The 16756-nt window shown below is 40.1% G+C and overlaps 1 protein-coding gene across 8 annotated transcripts in view; it reads right to left on the bottom strand.

Moving 5' to 3' along the window:
• Positions 1–16756, bottom strand: part of slc26a6 (solute carrier family 26 member 6) — an 88112-nt gene that overhangs the window by 50660 nt on the left and 20696 nt on the right. For all 8 annotated transcript variants that reach the window (XM_055648077.1, XM_055648079.1, XM_055648076.1 and 5 more), the window contains 2 exons: positions 2112–2251; positions 331–441 (listed from right to left, as the gene is read on the bottom strand). In XM_055648077.1, the coding sequence (XP_055504052.1) occupies positions 331–441; positions 2112–2251 (251 nt within the window). The remainder of the gene's footprint in view (positions 1–330; positions 442–2111; positions 2252–16756) is intronic.

Here is a 16756-nt window from a genome sequence, read left to right on the forward strand (position 1 = left end):
GAGATTTTGGGAATGCATTACACAAACTGTCTTTGTCACAAAGTGGTGTGGGGAGAAATAGCAGTGGGATAGATTGTTCTGAGCATTGCCCAGATCCCATGTGAACAATGATGAATGGGGACAAAGGATGCCAATACTGGCGAAGCTCAGCGGGTGAGGCTTGTTCTTGTACTCTAGCCCTCTCGAAATAAATGCTAACATTGCATTTGCCTTCCTTACTGCCGATTTGACTTGCAAATTAACTTTTTGGGAATTCTGCACCTGCATTCCCAAGTCCCTTTGCATCCACAAAAGTGGAAGAATCAAGTGCTGGAAGTGTGCCGAACTTACCTACTGAAACATGTCTGGATGTCCCAAATATAAAATAGATGAGCACAGGGAAAAAAGATGTGTAGAGACCAAATACAGGGGGAACAGCTGCCAAAAGGGCATATGCCATACCTGTAAAACAAAATGCTAATTAAGTTCATCTTAAAATGAAGTTAAGTTGGGCATCTTACAACCCAGCGGTATGAATATTAATTTCTCTAATTTCAAGTAACTCCTGCATTCCCTCTCTCTCCGCTCCTCCCCAACCCTAGCTCCACTGTTCGCCTCCGCATGTCCCTTCGTAATCACCCTTTCCACAGCCAACAATGGGCCATTGTTGGCTCCACCTTTCGTTGGTCATCCGTGCCGGCCCTGGTTTGTTCTGAACCTTTTCATATTTCTAGTCTCCCACTCCCTTGACTCTCAGTCTGAGGAAAGGTCTCAACCCAAAACGTCACCTATTCCTTTTCTTCAGCGGTGTTGCCCGACCCGCTGAGTTACCCCAGCATTTTGTGTCTATCTTTGGTGTAAACCAGCATCTGCAGCTCCTTCCTACATAAATTAGGTTAATGCTCCTATACTAGTAGATTTATTTTTTTCTTGGAAATTAAGATGGTTGGGTTCACGATCTTTCAGTATATAATTCATGGCCAAATTACGGTTCATTTTAAAGTATATTGTTTGTCCTGTCCTGTTCAATTATCTGAGAATTAGAATGCGGAGGCTCTGGTGAGATGTCATCTTATTAGATGTATTACATGGTACAACTTCTGATTTGATTGACTTCTTTCTCTGGTCATAAGAGTTCAATTGAGTTGTACAATGATAGAGAAAGCAATAGCTATCAGATTGTTCCCCTTGATGTTAGTTTATATATTAAACAATTAATAATAATAATAATATGTAGGAAGGAACTGCAGATGCTGGTTTAAACCGAAGATAGACACAAAAAGCTGGAGAACTCAGCGGGTCAGAGAGCATGCTTGGAGAAAAGGAATAGGTGTCGTTTCGGGTTGAGATCCTTCTTCAGACTGAGAGTTGGGGAAAGGGAAACAAGAGATAGAGACGGTGATATAGATGTTCACTCTTCTTAGCCACCAATGAGAAGTTTAGTTTAGTTTAGAAACAGGCCCTTTAGTCCACCAAGTCCATGATGACCATCGATCACCCATTCACGCTAGTTCTTTGCTATCCTACTTTCACATCCACTCCCAACACACTAGGGGCAATTTGCAGAGGCTAATTAACCTGAAATCACACATATTTTGGGGATGGGGGAGGAAATCGGAGCAGTCACAGGGAGAACGTGCAAATTCCACACCAACAGCACCCGAGGTCAGGATCGAACCGAGTTCTCTGCCGCTGTGAGGCAGCCACTCTACCAGAATATTAGCGATCCCTTTTAAGAGCATTGTCTGACTGTTTTATGTCATTATGCAGAAAGAAAGCTGGGATTGACTATATGGCACAGAACAAAACAAAAAGGCTTTAGAAGTCAGGTCAAACCAGAGCACAACATGAGTAGCCATATTCCACACTACACAGGATTATCACTGCAGAAATGGTGGCTCCTCTTCGTGTTCACCTCAGTAACACTGAGTATGAGGTGTGACATCTAATGCTGGCCAAAACATTCATATTCAACGATGTTCCTTGGAGTGCATTTTGGCAGGTATTTCATCTGGTGACTCTGTCTATGACTCCATCCTACATCCTGGGATTAAGTGTATGAGCCTCTAATGTCATAGTAAGAGGCCGTGCCATTGTCATGAATTAATGTTTGCAAAGGATGAAGTGCTCACTCTGTGGTAACTGCACAATTCCAACACTGAATCCAGAGCAGACGTCACCCAGCAGCCATTCCCGGATAGGATACTTGGGCAGCCAGCGAAGGATCGGGACCAACTTGAACAGCAAAGTTTGGGCTTTGGAGTTCGAACATCTGAAAAAATAAAGGTGATTAATTAGTGTTAGCGTTTGTGGACATTTTTGATCTCCCCGTTGACAACATAAAGACATGGCTGAAATCCTTCAGAAAACCCAGCAACGAGATTTCTAAATTGTTGTCCGATAGTTGAATACAACTCACTTGTCCAAATAAAAATCAACTGAACTCCATTCTGCTAGAAACAAAATCAGATATTGAGGTTGTCCATTGAAGTTAGTTTAGGTACCAAACAAAAAAGTTAGCTTAATTTTAGTTTAGAGATAGAGCATTGAAAAAGGCCCTTATTAACCAGAGTCCACGCCGACCAGCAATCACCCATTCATGTTGATTATTATAAATATATTATTATATTTTTATATATATTATTATATTTATAAATACATGAATATTATTTATATAAACATAATATTATTAATGTAATATTATAATGATATTATTTTACTCTTTGGTACATTAAACTTATTCAAGAATTGATTATTTTTTAGTGGATATAAAATTAATGCCATATACAATCAATCCAACATATCACATTAGTAGTATTTCAGATCACTCTCCGTTGACATTTTCAGTAAAATTTGAGGGAATGCTGAGTAAAAAATCTTTTTGGAGGTTTAATACACATATTTTAAATGACTTTCAAGGCTATCAATATTTAAAACAACAAATTAAACTTTTTTTTTTTGATACAAATACAGGTACTTCACCTTCTTTATTATGGGAAACTTTTAAGGCATTTATTAGAGGAATTATAATTTCATATCAAATTTTTCAAAATAAAAAGAATAAGGCAGAACAAATGTTGTTAGAACAAGAAATCAGACAGTTAGAGTCAGATAATGCTAAAGATTCCACGACAGATAAACACAATAAGATAATATTACTGAAATTTAAACTTAATCGAATTTTATCAGCAAGAGTAATAAGATGATTCCAAATTACAAAACAGGAACATTTTGAGTTTGGTGACAAACCACATAAGCTTTTAGCTCGCCAATTGAAAAAACAAGAAAAGGAAAATACTATAAACTAAAATTAAATCAGAGAAAGGTGAATTACTAATACTACCTAAAGATATTAATAATAGATTTGCTCAATTTTATCAAAATGTATACACATCTAAAACTAAAATAGAAGATAGTAAATTAAAAATGTTTTAGATAACTGTAATCTTCCAAAACTGGACCTTTTGGAACAAGAGGAACTTGGAGCTCAAATTACAATCAAAGAAATAGGTGAAACAATAAAATCGTTGAAAAATGGTAAGACACCGGGACCAAATGGTTTTAGTAATGAATTTTATAAAAAATTCCATGAGATAACGACCCCTTACTTATTTAATTTATATTCCCACGCTTTTAAAGAAAACAAACTACCTGAAACACTAACAGAATCAACTATTATGCTTATTCCAAAAAAAGATAAAGATTTAGAAGATCCGGGCTCATACAGAGCTATATCACTTTTAAATACAGGCCAGAAAATCTTAGCAAAGACATTAGCAAGAAGATTAAGCAAATATATTAGAAAATTGATAAACCCTGATCAAACGGAGTTTATACCCAAAAGATACTCATTTAGTAATCTGAAACGCCTGTTTAATATAATGTACTCACATAAAGTAGAGGAAGAAGATATATCAATTATTTCTTTGGACGCAGAGAAAGCATTTGATCAGGTAGAGTGGCAATACTTATATAAAGTACTGCAAACATTTAATATGGGAGAGAATTTTATTATATGGGTAAAATTATTGTATGATAAACCGATGGCAAGAATTTTAACTAACAACATGTTATCTCAAAAATTTCAATTATCAAGTGGTAATAGGCAGAGATGTGCGTTATCACCCCTGCTATTTGCCCTTATGATAGAACCTCTGGCTGAAAGTATAAGAATTCATCCGAATATTCAGGGCTATAATACTAGGGACTCAAAGAATAAAATCTCATTATATGCAGACGATATACTTTAATATATTACAAAGTCACAAACGAGCATACCAAATTTATTAAATTTAATAAAGGAATTCGGGTCTTTTTCTGGATATAGAATAAACTGGAATAAAAGTGAAATCATGACGTTAAAACCTCAAGAACCTACACACTTACTGAAGTCCCCCTTTAAAATCGCAACAGAAAAATTTAAATACTTGGGTATTCAGATTACTAGAAAATATAAAGCATTATTCAACGCTAATTTTAAACCTTTATTAAATAAACTTAATACGCTGATTAAATTTTGGAAAACACTTCCTTTATCATTATTAGATAGAATAAATGCAATAAAAATGATCTTCCTACCACAATTACTATACCTATTTCAGTCTATACCGGTATATATACCAAAATATATATATTTTTTAAATTAGACTCTAATATTACTAATTTTATTTGGGACTATAGATCACATAGAATTTAAAAAAAAACACTTATGTAAACCAAAAGATGTCGGGGGACTCTCACTCCCGAATTGTATGTATTATTACTGGGCATATTAAGAATATAATTTATTGGCTGGATAGTTCTACCCAACAGACAGAATGGGTAAAAACGGAGAAAGAGGATTGTTTTCCTTGTAATATAGGAATGATCCTCTTCTCCCCGAAAAAACTGAACTACACAATATATAAGAAGAACCCAATTATATATGGTACAATAAGAATTTGGAAACAAATAAAATTATCTTAAAAATTAAGAAATTTATAATTGTTAATGCCAATAGCGAATAACCCTTTATTTAAACCATCCCTTATTGATAAAACATATAACCAATGGGAAAGTCTCAGAATTAGAAGGATCGGGGATATGTACGAAATGGGAAACCTACTATCATTCCAACAATTACAATTAAAATTTAAATTGAAAAACAACCAATATTTTAAATATCTTCATATTTGCGATTTCATGAAAAAATACATACAAGGATATCAAAAAATAACTCCTGAATTATTGGAAGAAGCAATGATCTCCTTACTTCTTTTCTTTATGTCTTATTCTCTTTTTCCTATTTTCTTTTCTTCAACTTTCTTCATTCATTCGTCTTTTTTCTTTTTCTTCACACACTTTTATCTCACGCCTTTCTATCCTTTACTATCTAATTTATTTTTCTTATTCTTATCTTTCTTTATTATAACAAAAAAAAAAATAAGCTGTACATAAAATGTATTATGAAAATATATATTATGCACTTTGGTGCCATATGATTGTACTTCTAATAAAATAAAATATTAAAAAAAATATATATATTATTTTAATATAATACAATATGGTACAATTACATTAATGATAATATAATTATCTTATTATTATTTTGATCAGAATATAATTATTATTGTTATAATCATTAAATAATATTTTAATTACTATTTAATTATTAATGTCAGCTTCAGCACCATAAGAATAATTAGGTTGAATTTTAGTGCCAACCCTTGAACATAATTTATATTTTCTACTTGAGTTTTGTTTTATTAATCTTTCCAGTTTGAATTTAAGCTCTTGCCGGTTGGTGAATCTGACAAGTTCATTTCACATGGGTCGTATTTGAACTGCGAGTCTTGTGACTTGGTATATAACAAGTGATAAATTGGAACGGTAAACCAAATGTGAAGTTATTCGAAATCAAAGCAATGCTTGCATGCTCAAGTAAGTCAAGTGCTAATAAATCATAATCATAATCACACTTTATTAGCCAAGTATGTTTTGCAACATACGAGGAATTTGATTTGCCATAGTCATACTAATAAAAAGCAACATGACACGCAAATTGTATTTTAACATAAACATCCACCACAGTGACTCCTCCACATTCCTCACTGTGATGGAAGGCAAAAGAAAAGTTCTATCTCTTCCCTTCTTTATTCTCCTGCGGTCGGGGGCCTCAAGCCTATCGTTGACGGGATGATCTTGGTTCCCGTAGCCGGCAGTTGGGCCCTTCGCTTCGGGGCGATCAAGCTCCCGCATCGGGGAGGATCTCAGCTCCCCCCGTCCGGTGATCGGACCCTGGGCCGAATCTCCTGCGACTTTGGAATTCACAGTCTCTACCCGAGACTGTGAATTCCTCAATGTAAATATCCACATGCCGCGGTAATGATGAAGCCGAATTTTAGTTAAAAATATAAGAAGATATTAAATTGACTTCTGGGCTAGCTTACAGCTTATATTTAGTGTCAAATTAGGCTTGCCTTAGGTTGTGGTGTGTGAGATAATAAATCCTATAACATTGTCTCCCAAGTGAGGAAGAGAGACATAGCTAGTCACATCTTTGTAAACAAATGGCCTATGTTTATGAGGGACCAAGTGACAGAGAGGAAGCAGCGAAAAAGCTAGGGTGATCTCTTTGGAGATAAAATGACCTAAAGCAAATGGCCAATGTTTTTAGTATATCTTGTACCATGTAAACAAAAGGCCTTTGATGTGATGCATTCTGTGGAAACCTTTTCCTGTACCTCTGACCATGACTAATGTCTGTGGAATGTGCTAAGGGGACAAAAAAACCCTATTTAAAGCAATGTAATTCTGTTGTTAAGAGAAGGTGGCTGAGCACAGTTGAGTGTCTGTGTTGGTCACTTAGCTGGAATTCTCGCTCCCTTCCATTGGCCGATGTTAAGTAAAGTTTTGAACTGGTCTACCAAACAGTTTGTGTGGTGTCTGTTTATTAAGAAGCGAACCTGGTTTAGTAGTTATAAAAGTAGCTTTTTCAGTTGGAGCGTCGATCCCAGGCAAGGGTTCGCAGGCTCTGATGGTAAGTCCTCGGCCCCGCGGTTGGTCTCAAAATCAGTATTGAACAAGGTCGCCAGCTCCATGATAGGCCGCAGAGCAACTGGAGATACGATCCGGAAAACAATCGCATCTCTGGCAAGGTAAGAAATTGAAAAAAAGTTTCCCCCGATCCCCTCTCCCACATAAAACAAACCAGAGAACATTAACACATACTTTTAAAACGCACTAAAAATAACAAAAAATATGAAAAGACAGACAGACCGTTGGCGAGACTGCCATCGCTGACGGCGCCACCCGTAATAAAGATATAAGAAAGGTCCCGACTTAAAGCGTCACCAATCCTTGTTGAAGAAATATCCCGACTCAAAAGTCACCTGTCCACGTTTAAAGAAAGGTCTCAAACCGAAACATCACCTATCCATGTTCTCCAGGGATGCTGCCTGACCTGCAGAGTTACTCCAGCAGTTTGTGTCTTTTTTTTCTTGTTTACAGTACCTTTGTTTGACACATTCAATTGATAGACCATGGAGGTAATATTGTCAACAGTACATTGGAGCAGCACATGTTCTATTACACAACTCGTGTATGAACAGAAACACTGAGAGTTTTTAAATGGTGAACAAATGGGAAATGGTGAGATGTGCAAAGAGATCTCGGCATTCTTGAACAGTAAACATGGAAATGCAGAGGGAATATGAATGAGCTAACATCAGAATGGGGCAGCTCTGGCACACACAATGGTTATCAGTGATTGTGGGCTAACCAATGTTTAATATAGATTCAATGTGACTTTGGTCATTTTTCTGTCTATTCCTCCATTTATGAGCCCATAGTTTGAATAAAATGTGCCATACCATGTGAAATGAATTTCACTGAAAATCCATTGCCCAAATTCTGCATTGAAACTCCAACTGTGTGATTGATGAAAATCTGCATGAATGTTTTGCTACAGTCAATATAATGGATGCTAGAATCAACTCAGGCCCTGACAGTGTTATTCTGTTTGCGTTTGCTATCTTTCTATGTAAAAGTTGCAACAATATCTGGTTCACTACATCGATTACATGTGTAATGCAAGATGAATGGATAATGCAAGTCGAAATCAGAGGCTTGGATCAGTTTATAGCCCCTCTAAAAAGTTACTATAAAAAGAATTGCACATACTATAAAATGAGTAGAGCATGCATTCAAGATATGAATAGCCTCTTTAAGTCATTGGTCATTAAGCAAGGATTTATTAATTTAGTATGAACATTTATATTGCCTTGTTGCTGATGGAAGAATGGCAAAGCAAGTCTGTGCTTAACACACAATGCCATAGAATGCTCACAAATACAACAGTAACAATACTCCCAGGGGATCCGGTGGGCGGCGCGACTCTCGTCAGCAGCGACCTCTGCAGTCTGTCCGCGGTTTATTATTTTTTGTCTGTGTTTTAATGTAGTTTTTGTTATTTTTTGTTGGGGTGTGTGTGTGGGGGTGGGGTGGGAGGGGGGGGTGGAAACTTTTTAAAATCTCTCCCTGCACTGGAGACCCGACCTTTTTCGTCGGGTTTCCGTTGTCGTTGGGGCCGCAACGAGGAGCGGCCTCCAACAGGAAGAAGCCGGGGACTCTGGTGCTACGACTCACCGTCGCCGTCGCGGGGCTGGCCGAGTCCGGAGCGGGTGGAGCGGTGGAGGAGCGCTGCTGCTGCTGCTGCTGCTGCTGCTGCTACCGGAGAGTCGGAGGCTCCAACGGCAGGTCTGTGGACGGTGGCACCGGGAGCCCGCGGCTCCCTGGAGGGAGACCGCTTTTCAGGGCTCTCGCAACGGCGACTTCCCCCGCCCGAGTTGCGGGGTTGAAGAGCTCCTGGAGCGGGGCCTTTACAGCACCACCCCGCGAGGCTTGGAATGGCCTCGGGACTCTGCGAGCGCACGCCGGGGGCTCTAACAGCAAGACCCGGTGTGCGACCTTGCACCACCCGGCGTGGCTTTAATGGCCGCGGGACAATTGCCATCGCCAGCCGGGGGCTTTGACTTTGACTCTGACATCGTGGGGGGGGAGAGTGCAGTGGAGAGATAAGTGTTTTTGGCCTTCCATCACAATGATGTGATGGATGTTTATGTAAATTATGTTGTGTTGTTGTGTCTTGGGTCTATTTGTTTGTAATGTATGGCTGCAGAAACGGCATTTCGTTTGGACCTCAAGGGGTCCAAATGACAATTAAATGTATCTTGTATCTTGTATCTTGTAAGTATTCAATAGCTGCAAATATGCTTGGTGATGTCCTGAAGTTGTGAAATGGGCTTAAATGGGTATAAATTATTTGGAATGAACCTCATCCATACCACTGATAGGGAACACATTGGAGGTTAGCTGGTTTTGGAACCACACAGCCTTCCCATTACTTCTTACCAACAATGCAACAAGTCACAGTAGAGGATATTATTGATCAAGAGCTTGGTCAAAGATTGGGTTCTTGGAACATTTTAAAAGGGGAAAGAGGCAGAGGGGTGAAAGGATTTTGAGAGGAAACTTCTTAGGTTTTGCCCGCTGAATGCATGGTGACCCCACGTTGGAGCAATTAATTTTGGGGACCCTTACAAAGTAAGAATTGCACATGCGCAGTGGTGTGTAAAGCCAGTGAAAGACAGTTAAGCAAACTAGAACAGACCTGCCTGTGCTCATCACCTCATTTTTATAGACTGCTGGGTGGCAGTTGGAAAAGTTTGAAATGTTTCACAACAATTACATTTATCTCAGGGAAAATTAGATTTATTTTAGACTTTCAAGATACAGTGTGGAAATAGGCTCTTCAACCCATCAAGTTTCCACCAACCAGTGATCACTCTCCAACACTAACATCATCCTACACACTAGGGACACTTTTTTGACTAACTGTTGCCAATTAACCTACAGACTTGTACGTCTTTGGAGGAAAGCAGAACACACGGAGAAAACCAATGCAGTCACAGGGAGAAGGTACCATCTCCATACAGACAGGATCCAAGCCGAGTCTCTGGCGCTGTAAGGCAACAACTCTACCGCTGCCCCCCTCCAAATAGATAGAAGAAAATAATAGATGATAAATAATTGCTTGAATATATATGAAAGATTGTCTTGAAAAATTAATTAGCAACTTGTTTGAAATCACAACATAGAAATATCAGTGACTCTGAGAGGAAGGTGTGAACATTGTACCTCACTGACTCTAACATTTGCAGTTGCCCATGTATAGACCAAAGGTTAATTAATAATCTCTTATATGGCCCTGAATTATACAATGAACTATTGAACCACAGTACTCTCGCAATAAATTCCAGTACTTGACTGTTGATACTGATCCAAATCATTAATGCATTAATTCATTGAAACATTACCTTGACATTTGAAAATAACAGGTCTGGAGTAAAACATCATTCTCTAGCAAATCTGCTCCCGGGCCCTATTAAATTAGGTGGGGGAAATTTTGCAGTTTTGTTAGGTGCTATAACAAAACACAACTAAATCTTGGTGAATAAAGTAAATGGTCAAAAGTTTAGTTGAAGGGATAGACTTTAAACAGCAAATTTAAAAAACAAGCATGCAGAGGGTAAAATTCCATGGCCCATATTACAATCTGAATATCTTGTAAGGCCACCTCAGATGGTATTTATTTATATATTTAAATCTCAGCATTAATCAGAGATACATAGGAATGATTGGTTTCCCACAGGACAATAATGATCCAATCAATCCAGCAGCAATTAAATAGATTTACTTAATTTATGTTAAATCATGTTTGTTGTGCTTTGAACTTGGAATCTCTGTAAAATTAGTGTCATTGAGCCAGAAATCATGAAATCATTAGCGTTTGGTGCTCTGGATTCCAGCAGAGTCTTTTGTTCCCCCTCCCTGACTCTCAGCCTGATCAAAAGGTCTTGACCCAAAATGCCACCCATTCCTTTTCTCCAGAGATGCTGCCTGGCCCACTGAGTTACTCCAGTCTATCTTCAGTTTAAACCAGCACCTGCAGTACCTTCCTACACAAAGAAGGTTTGATTGAATTGATTGATACATTGAAAGATACATAGAAACATAGAAAATAGGTGCAAGAGTAGGCCATTCGGCCCTTCGAGCCTGCACCGCCATTCAATATGATCATGGCTGATCATCCAACTCAGTATCCTGTTCCTGCCTTCTCTCCATACCCCCTGATCCCTTTAGCCACAAGGGCCACATCTAATTCCCTCTTAAATATAGCCAATGAACTGGCCTCAACTACCTTCTGCGGCAGAGAATTCCAGAGATTCACCACTCTCTGTGTGAAAAAAGTTTTCCACATCTCGGTCCTAAAAGATTTCCCCCTTATCCTTAAACTCTGACCCCTTGAGTCCATGCCAGTCAACGATCAACGATCACTCATTCACACTAGTTCTATGTTATCCCACTTTTCACATGCACTCCCTACACACTCGGGGCAATCTGCAGTGGTCAATTAACCTACAAACCCGCACGTCTTTGGGATGTGGGTGAGACCGCAGGACCCGGAGGAAACCCTTGCGGCCACAGGGAGAAAGTGGGTTTCCTCTGGGTGCTCCGGTTTGTAGGTTAATTGGCTGCTGTAAATTGCCCTGAACATGTAGCTAGTGGATGCGAACATGGGATAGCATAGGTGTTGGTGGGCCGATGGGCCTGTTTACATGCTGTATCTCTAAGTACTAAATTTGTCCTGATCTTGTAATGTACAAAAATGACTCACTTTAATTTTTATTCTCAGTGAGGAAGCATTTGGCCTCTGCATGGAAAACCAGTTGGCAGGTTCAAGCATGTAACTGTGTTTCTAATTAGTTCTCATTTTATTGCCAATCCAAGAGGCATCTAATGGCATCACAGTAGATATTGGATTGGTGACCCCAGGTTAATGATCTGAAAATGTTCACTCAAATCCCACCAAAGTAGTTGAGTACTTTAGATTCATTTCATCACTAATTAAATATATCCAATTTCATCACTGCTTTGGTGGTATTTGAACGTCAGATCATTAGCCTGGGGTCACCATAAAGGAAATGTCATAGTTGTGGGTCGACTCAGGTAAAACATCAGCAGTGGAGAACAGTCGCTTGGAATTAGCAATGTAGGCACTGGATAAAAAGGACAACTGATTCGCACCCGGCTTTTGGGGAAATGAATATGGTCCCAAAGGGATACAAATGCAGGAGTAACTCAGGGGTTAGGCGACATCAATGGAGAAATATGGTCCCAAATGGACACTGGAGTGCTGGAGTAATTCAGCAGACCAGGCAGCATCTCTGGAGAACATGGATAGATGATGTTTTGGGTTGGGACCTTCCTCAGACTGATCGTGGAGATGTGGTGGTGGAAGAAAATTGGGAGACAGGAGAAGCAGGACAACGCGTAACAGGTGGACACATGCGAGAGGGGTATTTGATAGGCAGATGGTTGGAACAAAGGCCAGAGTTGAGAACAGAAGGTGTGAGACAGAAGGATTGAAGAGTTGCAAATTGTGAAGTCAGAGGAGGAGAGGAAGGGGGAGGGGAGACATTGATGCGAGTCCAGGTGGGGCACAGGGGAGGACTGGTGAAGGAAGGGGGAGGGAGCCTGGGGGGTAAAGGGGTGGGGGAAGGGGATTATAGAAGTAACCTAAAATTGTAGAATTAGATGTTTGTACCATTGGATTATCAGCCACCCCTTGTGGACCATGAGCTGCTGTACCTCATATTCCACACGAGTGAAGAGTGTTTTATTGTCTTATGTCCTGAAATGGAACAATGAAATTCTTACTTGAAACAGCACCACACATATGTAAACATACTGTAATAAACACAAAAAAGTTTAATATTAAATAAATTAAAAAAACAGTTTTTCAAAATGTATACAGGTTTAAAAACTCATTGCCATATAATTATCATATTTTTATTTCAAAGGAGAATTTCCATATGCTATTCACTTTGTTACACACTTGGCTCAAGGTTCAAGAATATTTCAACTATTAAAATTCCTTTGCGGACCAGTGACTTACTGTGTGTGATTTGTGACCATATTTTGAATGTTCTCTGTGGCCAATTCAAAAGCACACGTGTGATAGAAGGGGCAGTCGAAACAATAAAAGCACTATTCACTTCCCAAGGATAGACACAAAAATCTGGAGTAACGCAACGGGTCAGACAGCAGCTCTGGAGAAAAGGAATAGGTGACATTTTGGGTCGAGACCCTTCTTCTGACCCTCTCCAGAGATGTTGCCTGACCCGTTGAGTTACTCCAGTTTTATGTGCCTATCTTCGGTTTAAACCAGTATCTGCAATTCCTTCCTACGCATTCACTTCCCAAAGTTGAGTTAGATGAGGATTAGATGACAGGCCCAGCTCCATACTATTTGTCAGGCTCTGGATTCAAATCTAGGACATAGGTATAAAGGTTCCTCTCTCTGACATTTCCAAGGGCTTGAATTAAAAGGATGCCCAGTCCTGGTTCAAACATCTAATCCCTCCTAACATTAATAACAGATTAGCCTTGTTGAGTACAAACTCAGTTGGCATGCAAACTGGAAATACCATGTTGGTGCGACAGATTTGGTTTCCTGAAATTAAATAATGAAGAAACCTCTATATTACATGTAATTCATATCATACTGTGCCGACGATACATATCTTAGTAGAGCAGCGACCTATGTCCGATCCTGATTACCAGTGTAAAGAATTAGAATTTATTTCATGAATCTACTGAAAACACTTTGTTCTTTCATAGAAACATAGAAACATAGAAATTAGGTGCAGGAGTAGGCCATTCGGCCCTTCGAGCCTGCACCGCCATTCAATATGATCATGGCTGATCATCCAACTCAGTATCCCGTACCTGCCGTCTCTCCATACCCCCTAATCCCCTTAGCCACAAGGGCCACATCTAACTCCCTCTTAAATATAGCCAATGAACTGGCCTCAACTACCCTCTGTGGCAGAGAGTTCCAGAGATTCACCACTCTCTGTGTGAAAAAAGTTCTTCTCATCTCGGTTTTAAAGGATTTCTCCCTTATCCTTAAGCTGTGACCCCTTGTCCTGGACTTCCCTAACATCGGGAACAATCTTCCTGCATCTAGCCTGTCCAACCCCTTAAGAATTTTGTAAGTTTCTATAAGATCCCCTCTCAATCTCCGAAATTCTAGAGAGTATAAACCAAGTCTATCCAGTCTTTCTTCATAAGACAGTCCTGACATCCCAGGAATCAGTCTGGTGAACCGTCTCTGCACTCCCTCTATGGCAATAATGTCCTTCCTCAGATTTGGAGACCAAAACTGTACGCAATACTCCAGGTGTGGTCTCACCAAGACCCTGTACAACTGCAGTAGAACCTCCCTGCTCCTATACTCAAATGCACTCTATCTATTCATCAGGCAAAACCAAGTCCTTGTCAGTCCTTCAGCACACATTTACACTCATTTTATTTCATCCTCTCCACATTCCCGTCAGCACCCAGTGGCACAGCGTTAGAGTTGCTGCCTTACAGCGCCAGAGACCCGGGTTCGATCATGACCTCGGGTGGAGTCTGTCTGGAGTTTGTACATTCTCCGTGACAGGGTGGGTTTTCTCCAGGTGCTTCGGTTTTCTCCCGCATTCCAAAGACGTGCAGGTTTGTGGGTTAATTGGATTCTGTAAATCATCCCTAGTATGTAGGTTAGAACAAGCGCAAGGGTGGTTGTTATTTGCGTGGACTCAGTGGGCTGAATGACCTGTTTCCACGCAGTATCTAAATGTGGATTCAATAATGTCTTAAATAACTGTAACATAACCTCCTAACTTCTATACTCTGTACTTGGACTGATAAAGGTCAATGTGCTGAAATCCTTCTTGACCACCCTATCTACCTATGACATCACTTTCAAGAAACTGTGTATCTGCACTCCTAGATCTCTCTGCTCTACAACACTCCCCAGTGCTCTACCATTCACTGTGTAAGCCCTGCCCTTGCTAGACCTCCCAAAATGGAACATCTCACATTTCTCTGCATTAAATTCCATCAAACATTCCTCAGCCCACCTGCCCAACTGATCAAGATCCTTCTGCAAATTCTGACAACCAAGTTCACTTTCTGCAATACCACCCACTTTAGTGTCACCAGGCTACCAGGTCACTGTAGATGACGGTCACGGTGGCGCAGCGGTAGAGTTGCTGCCTTACAGTGAATGCAGCGCTGGACACCCGAGTTCGATCCTGACTACGGGTGCTGTCTGAACGGAGTTTGTACCTTCTCCTTGTGATCTGCGTGGGTTTCCTCAGAGATCTTTGGTTTCCTCCCACACTCCAAAGACATACAGGTTTGTAGGTTAATTGGCTTGGTAAAATGTAAAAATTGTCTCTAGTGAGTGTAGGATAATGTTAATGTGCGGGGATCGCTGGTCGGCGCGGACCCGGTGGGCCGAAGGACCTATTTCCGTACTGTATCTCTAAACTAAACTAAAGCTTCTGTATCTCTAAATAGTCCTTCCATCTACTAGCGTGCAGTCTGATGATCTCATTGCAGACATTGGAATTTATCACTGGAACTGTTACTCTATAATGTTGAGAACTATATTCCACACTCTATCTTTCCTTTTGCTCTACCTACTGTACTTCAGTTTGGCCTGGCTGTATTTATGTATAGTATCATCTGATTTGACGGGATTGCATGCTGTTTCTCATTAACACGACAATAATAAACATAAAAAGGCTGCCAGCATCATCAAGGACCCACACCATCCTGGCCACACACCCATCTCTTCGCTGCCATCGGGTAGAAGGTACAGGAGCCTGAAATCTGCAACGTCCCGATTCAGGAACAGCTTCTTCCCCACAGCCAGCTATTAAACACAACTTCAAACAGACTATGAACTATAACTACCTATTGCACTTTATCTGTTTACTGATGTGTGTATGTATATATTCTATGGTATCTGGACACACTGATCTGATCTGTGTTTATGACTACAATATCCTGTTGTGCTGCAGCAATGCAAGAATTTCATTGGCCTATCTGGGCCACGTGACAATAAACTCTTGACTCTTGACTCTAAACCTAGTTACAACCTGCAGATTCTGGAACCAATTTGCACAACCCTAATCCTACTTCAACAATGGAAAACCTTACACTACCTCTTACAAGACCATGGGGTTGCTACCTAATTGTGTTTTGACTAACGTCTTGTTATTTTGCAGTCTTTCTCTTTTCATGTAGAATTTATGTTATCTATGCATTTTCTATGACATCCAGCAGCCTGTGATGCTGCTGCAAGTGAGATGTTCATTGTAGCAGGAACGCAGGAAGGAGATAGAGAACCTTGTGACCTGGTGTCGAGCCAACAACCTTTCTTTCAATGTCAGCAAGACAAGGTGATAGTGATTGACTTCAGAAAGGGAAGTGGTACACATCCCCCCCCACCCCTGTACATTGATGATGCCCAAGTAGGGATGGTTGAAAGCCATGTCCCCAACAACTCTCACCAACTTCTACAGATGCGCTGTAGAAAGCATTTTATCGGGATGCATCACAGCATGATTTGGGAACAGCTCCATCCAAGACACAAGAAATTGCAGAGAATTGTGGACGCAGCCCAGATCATCACACAAACCAACCTCCCTTCCATTGCCTCTATTTAAACTTCACGCTGCCTCGGCAAGGCCACCAGCAAAATCAAAGACACGTCTCATCCCGGTCACTCCCTCTTCTACCGTCTCCCAATAGGCAAGAGGTACAAACGAACACCCAGATTCAGGGACAGTTTCTTTCCAGCTGTTATCAGGCAACTGATCCATTCTATTAACAACTAGAG

This window comes from Leucoraja erinacea, chromosome 16 (genome assembly GCF_028641065.1).
Source record: "Leucoraja erinacea ecotype New England chromosome 16, Leri_hhj_1, whole genome shotgun sequence".
NCBI lineage: Eukaryota > Metazoa > Chordata > Chondrichthyes > Rajiformes > Rajidae > Leucoraja > Leucoraja erinaceus.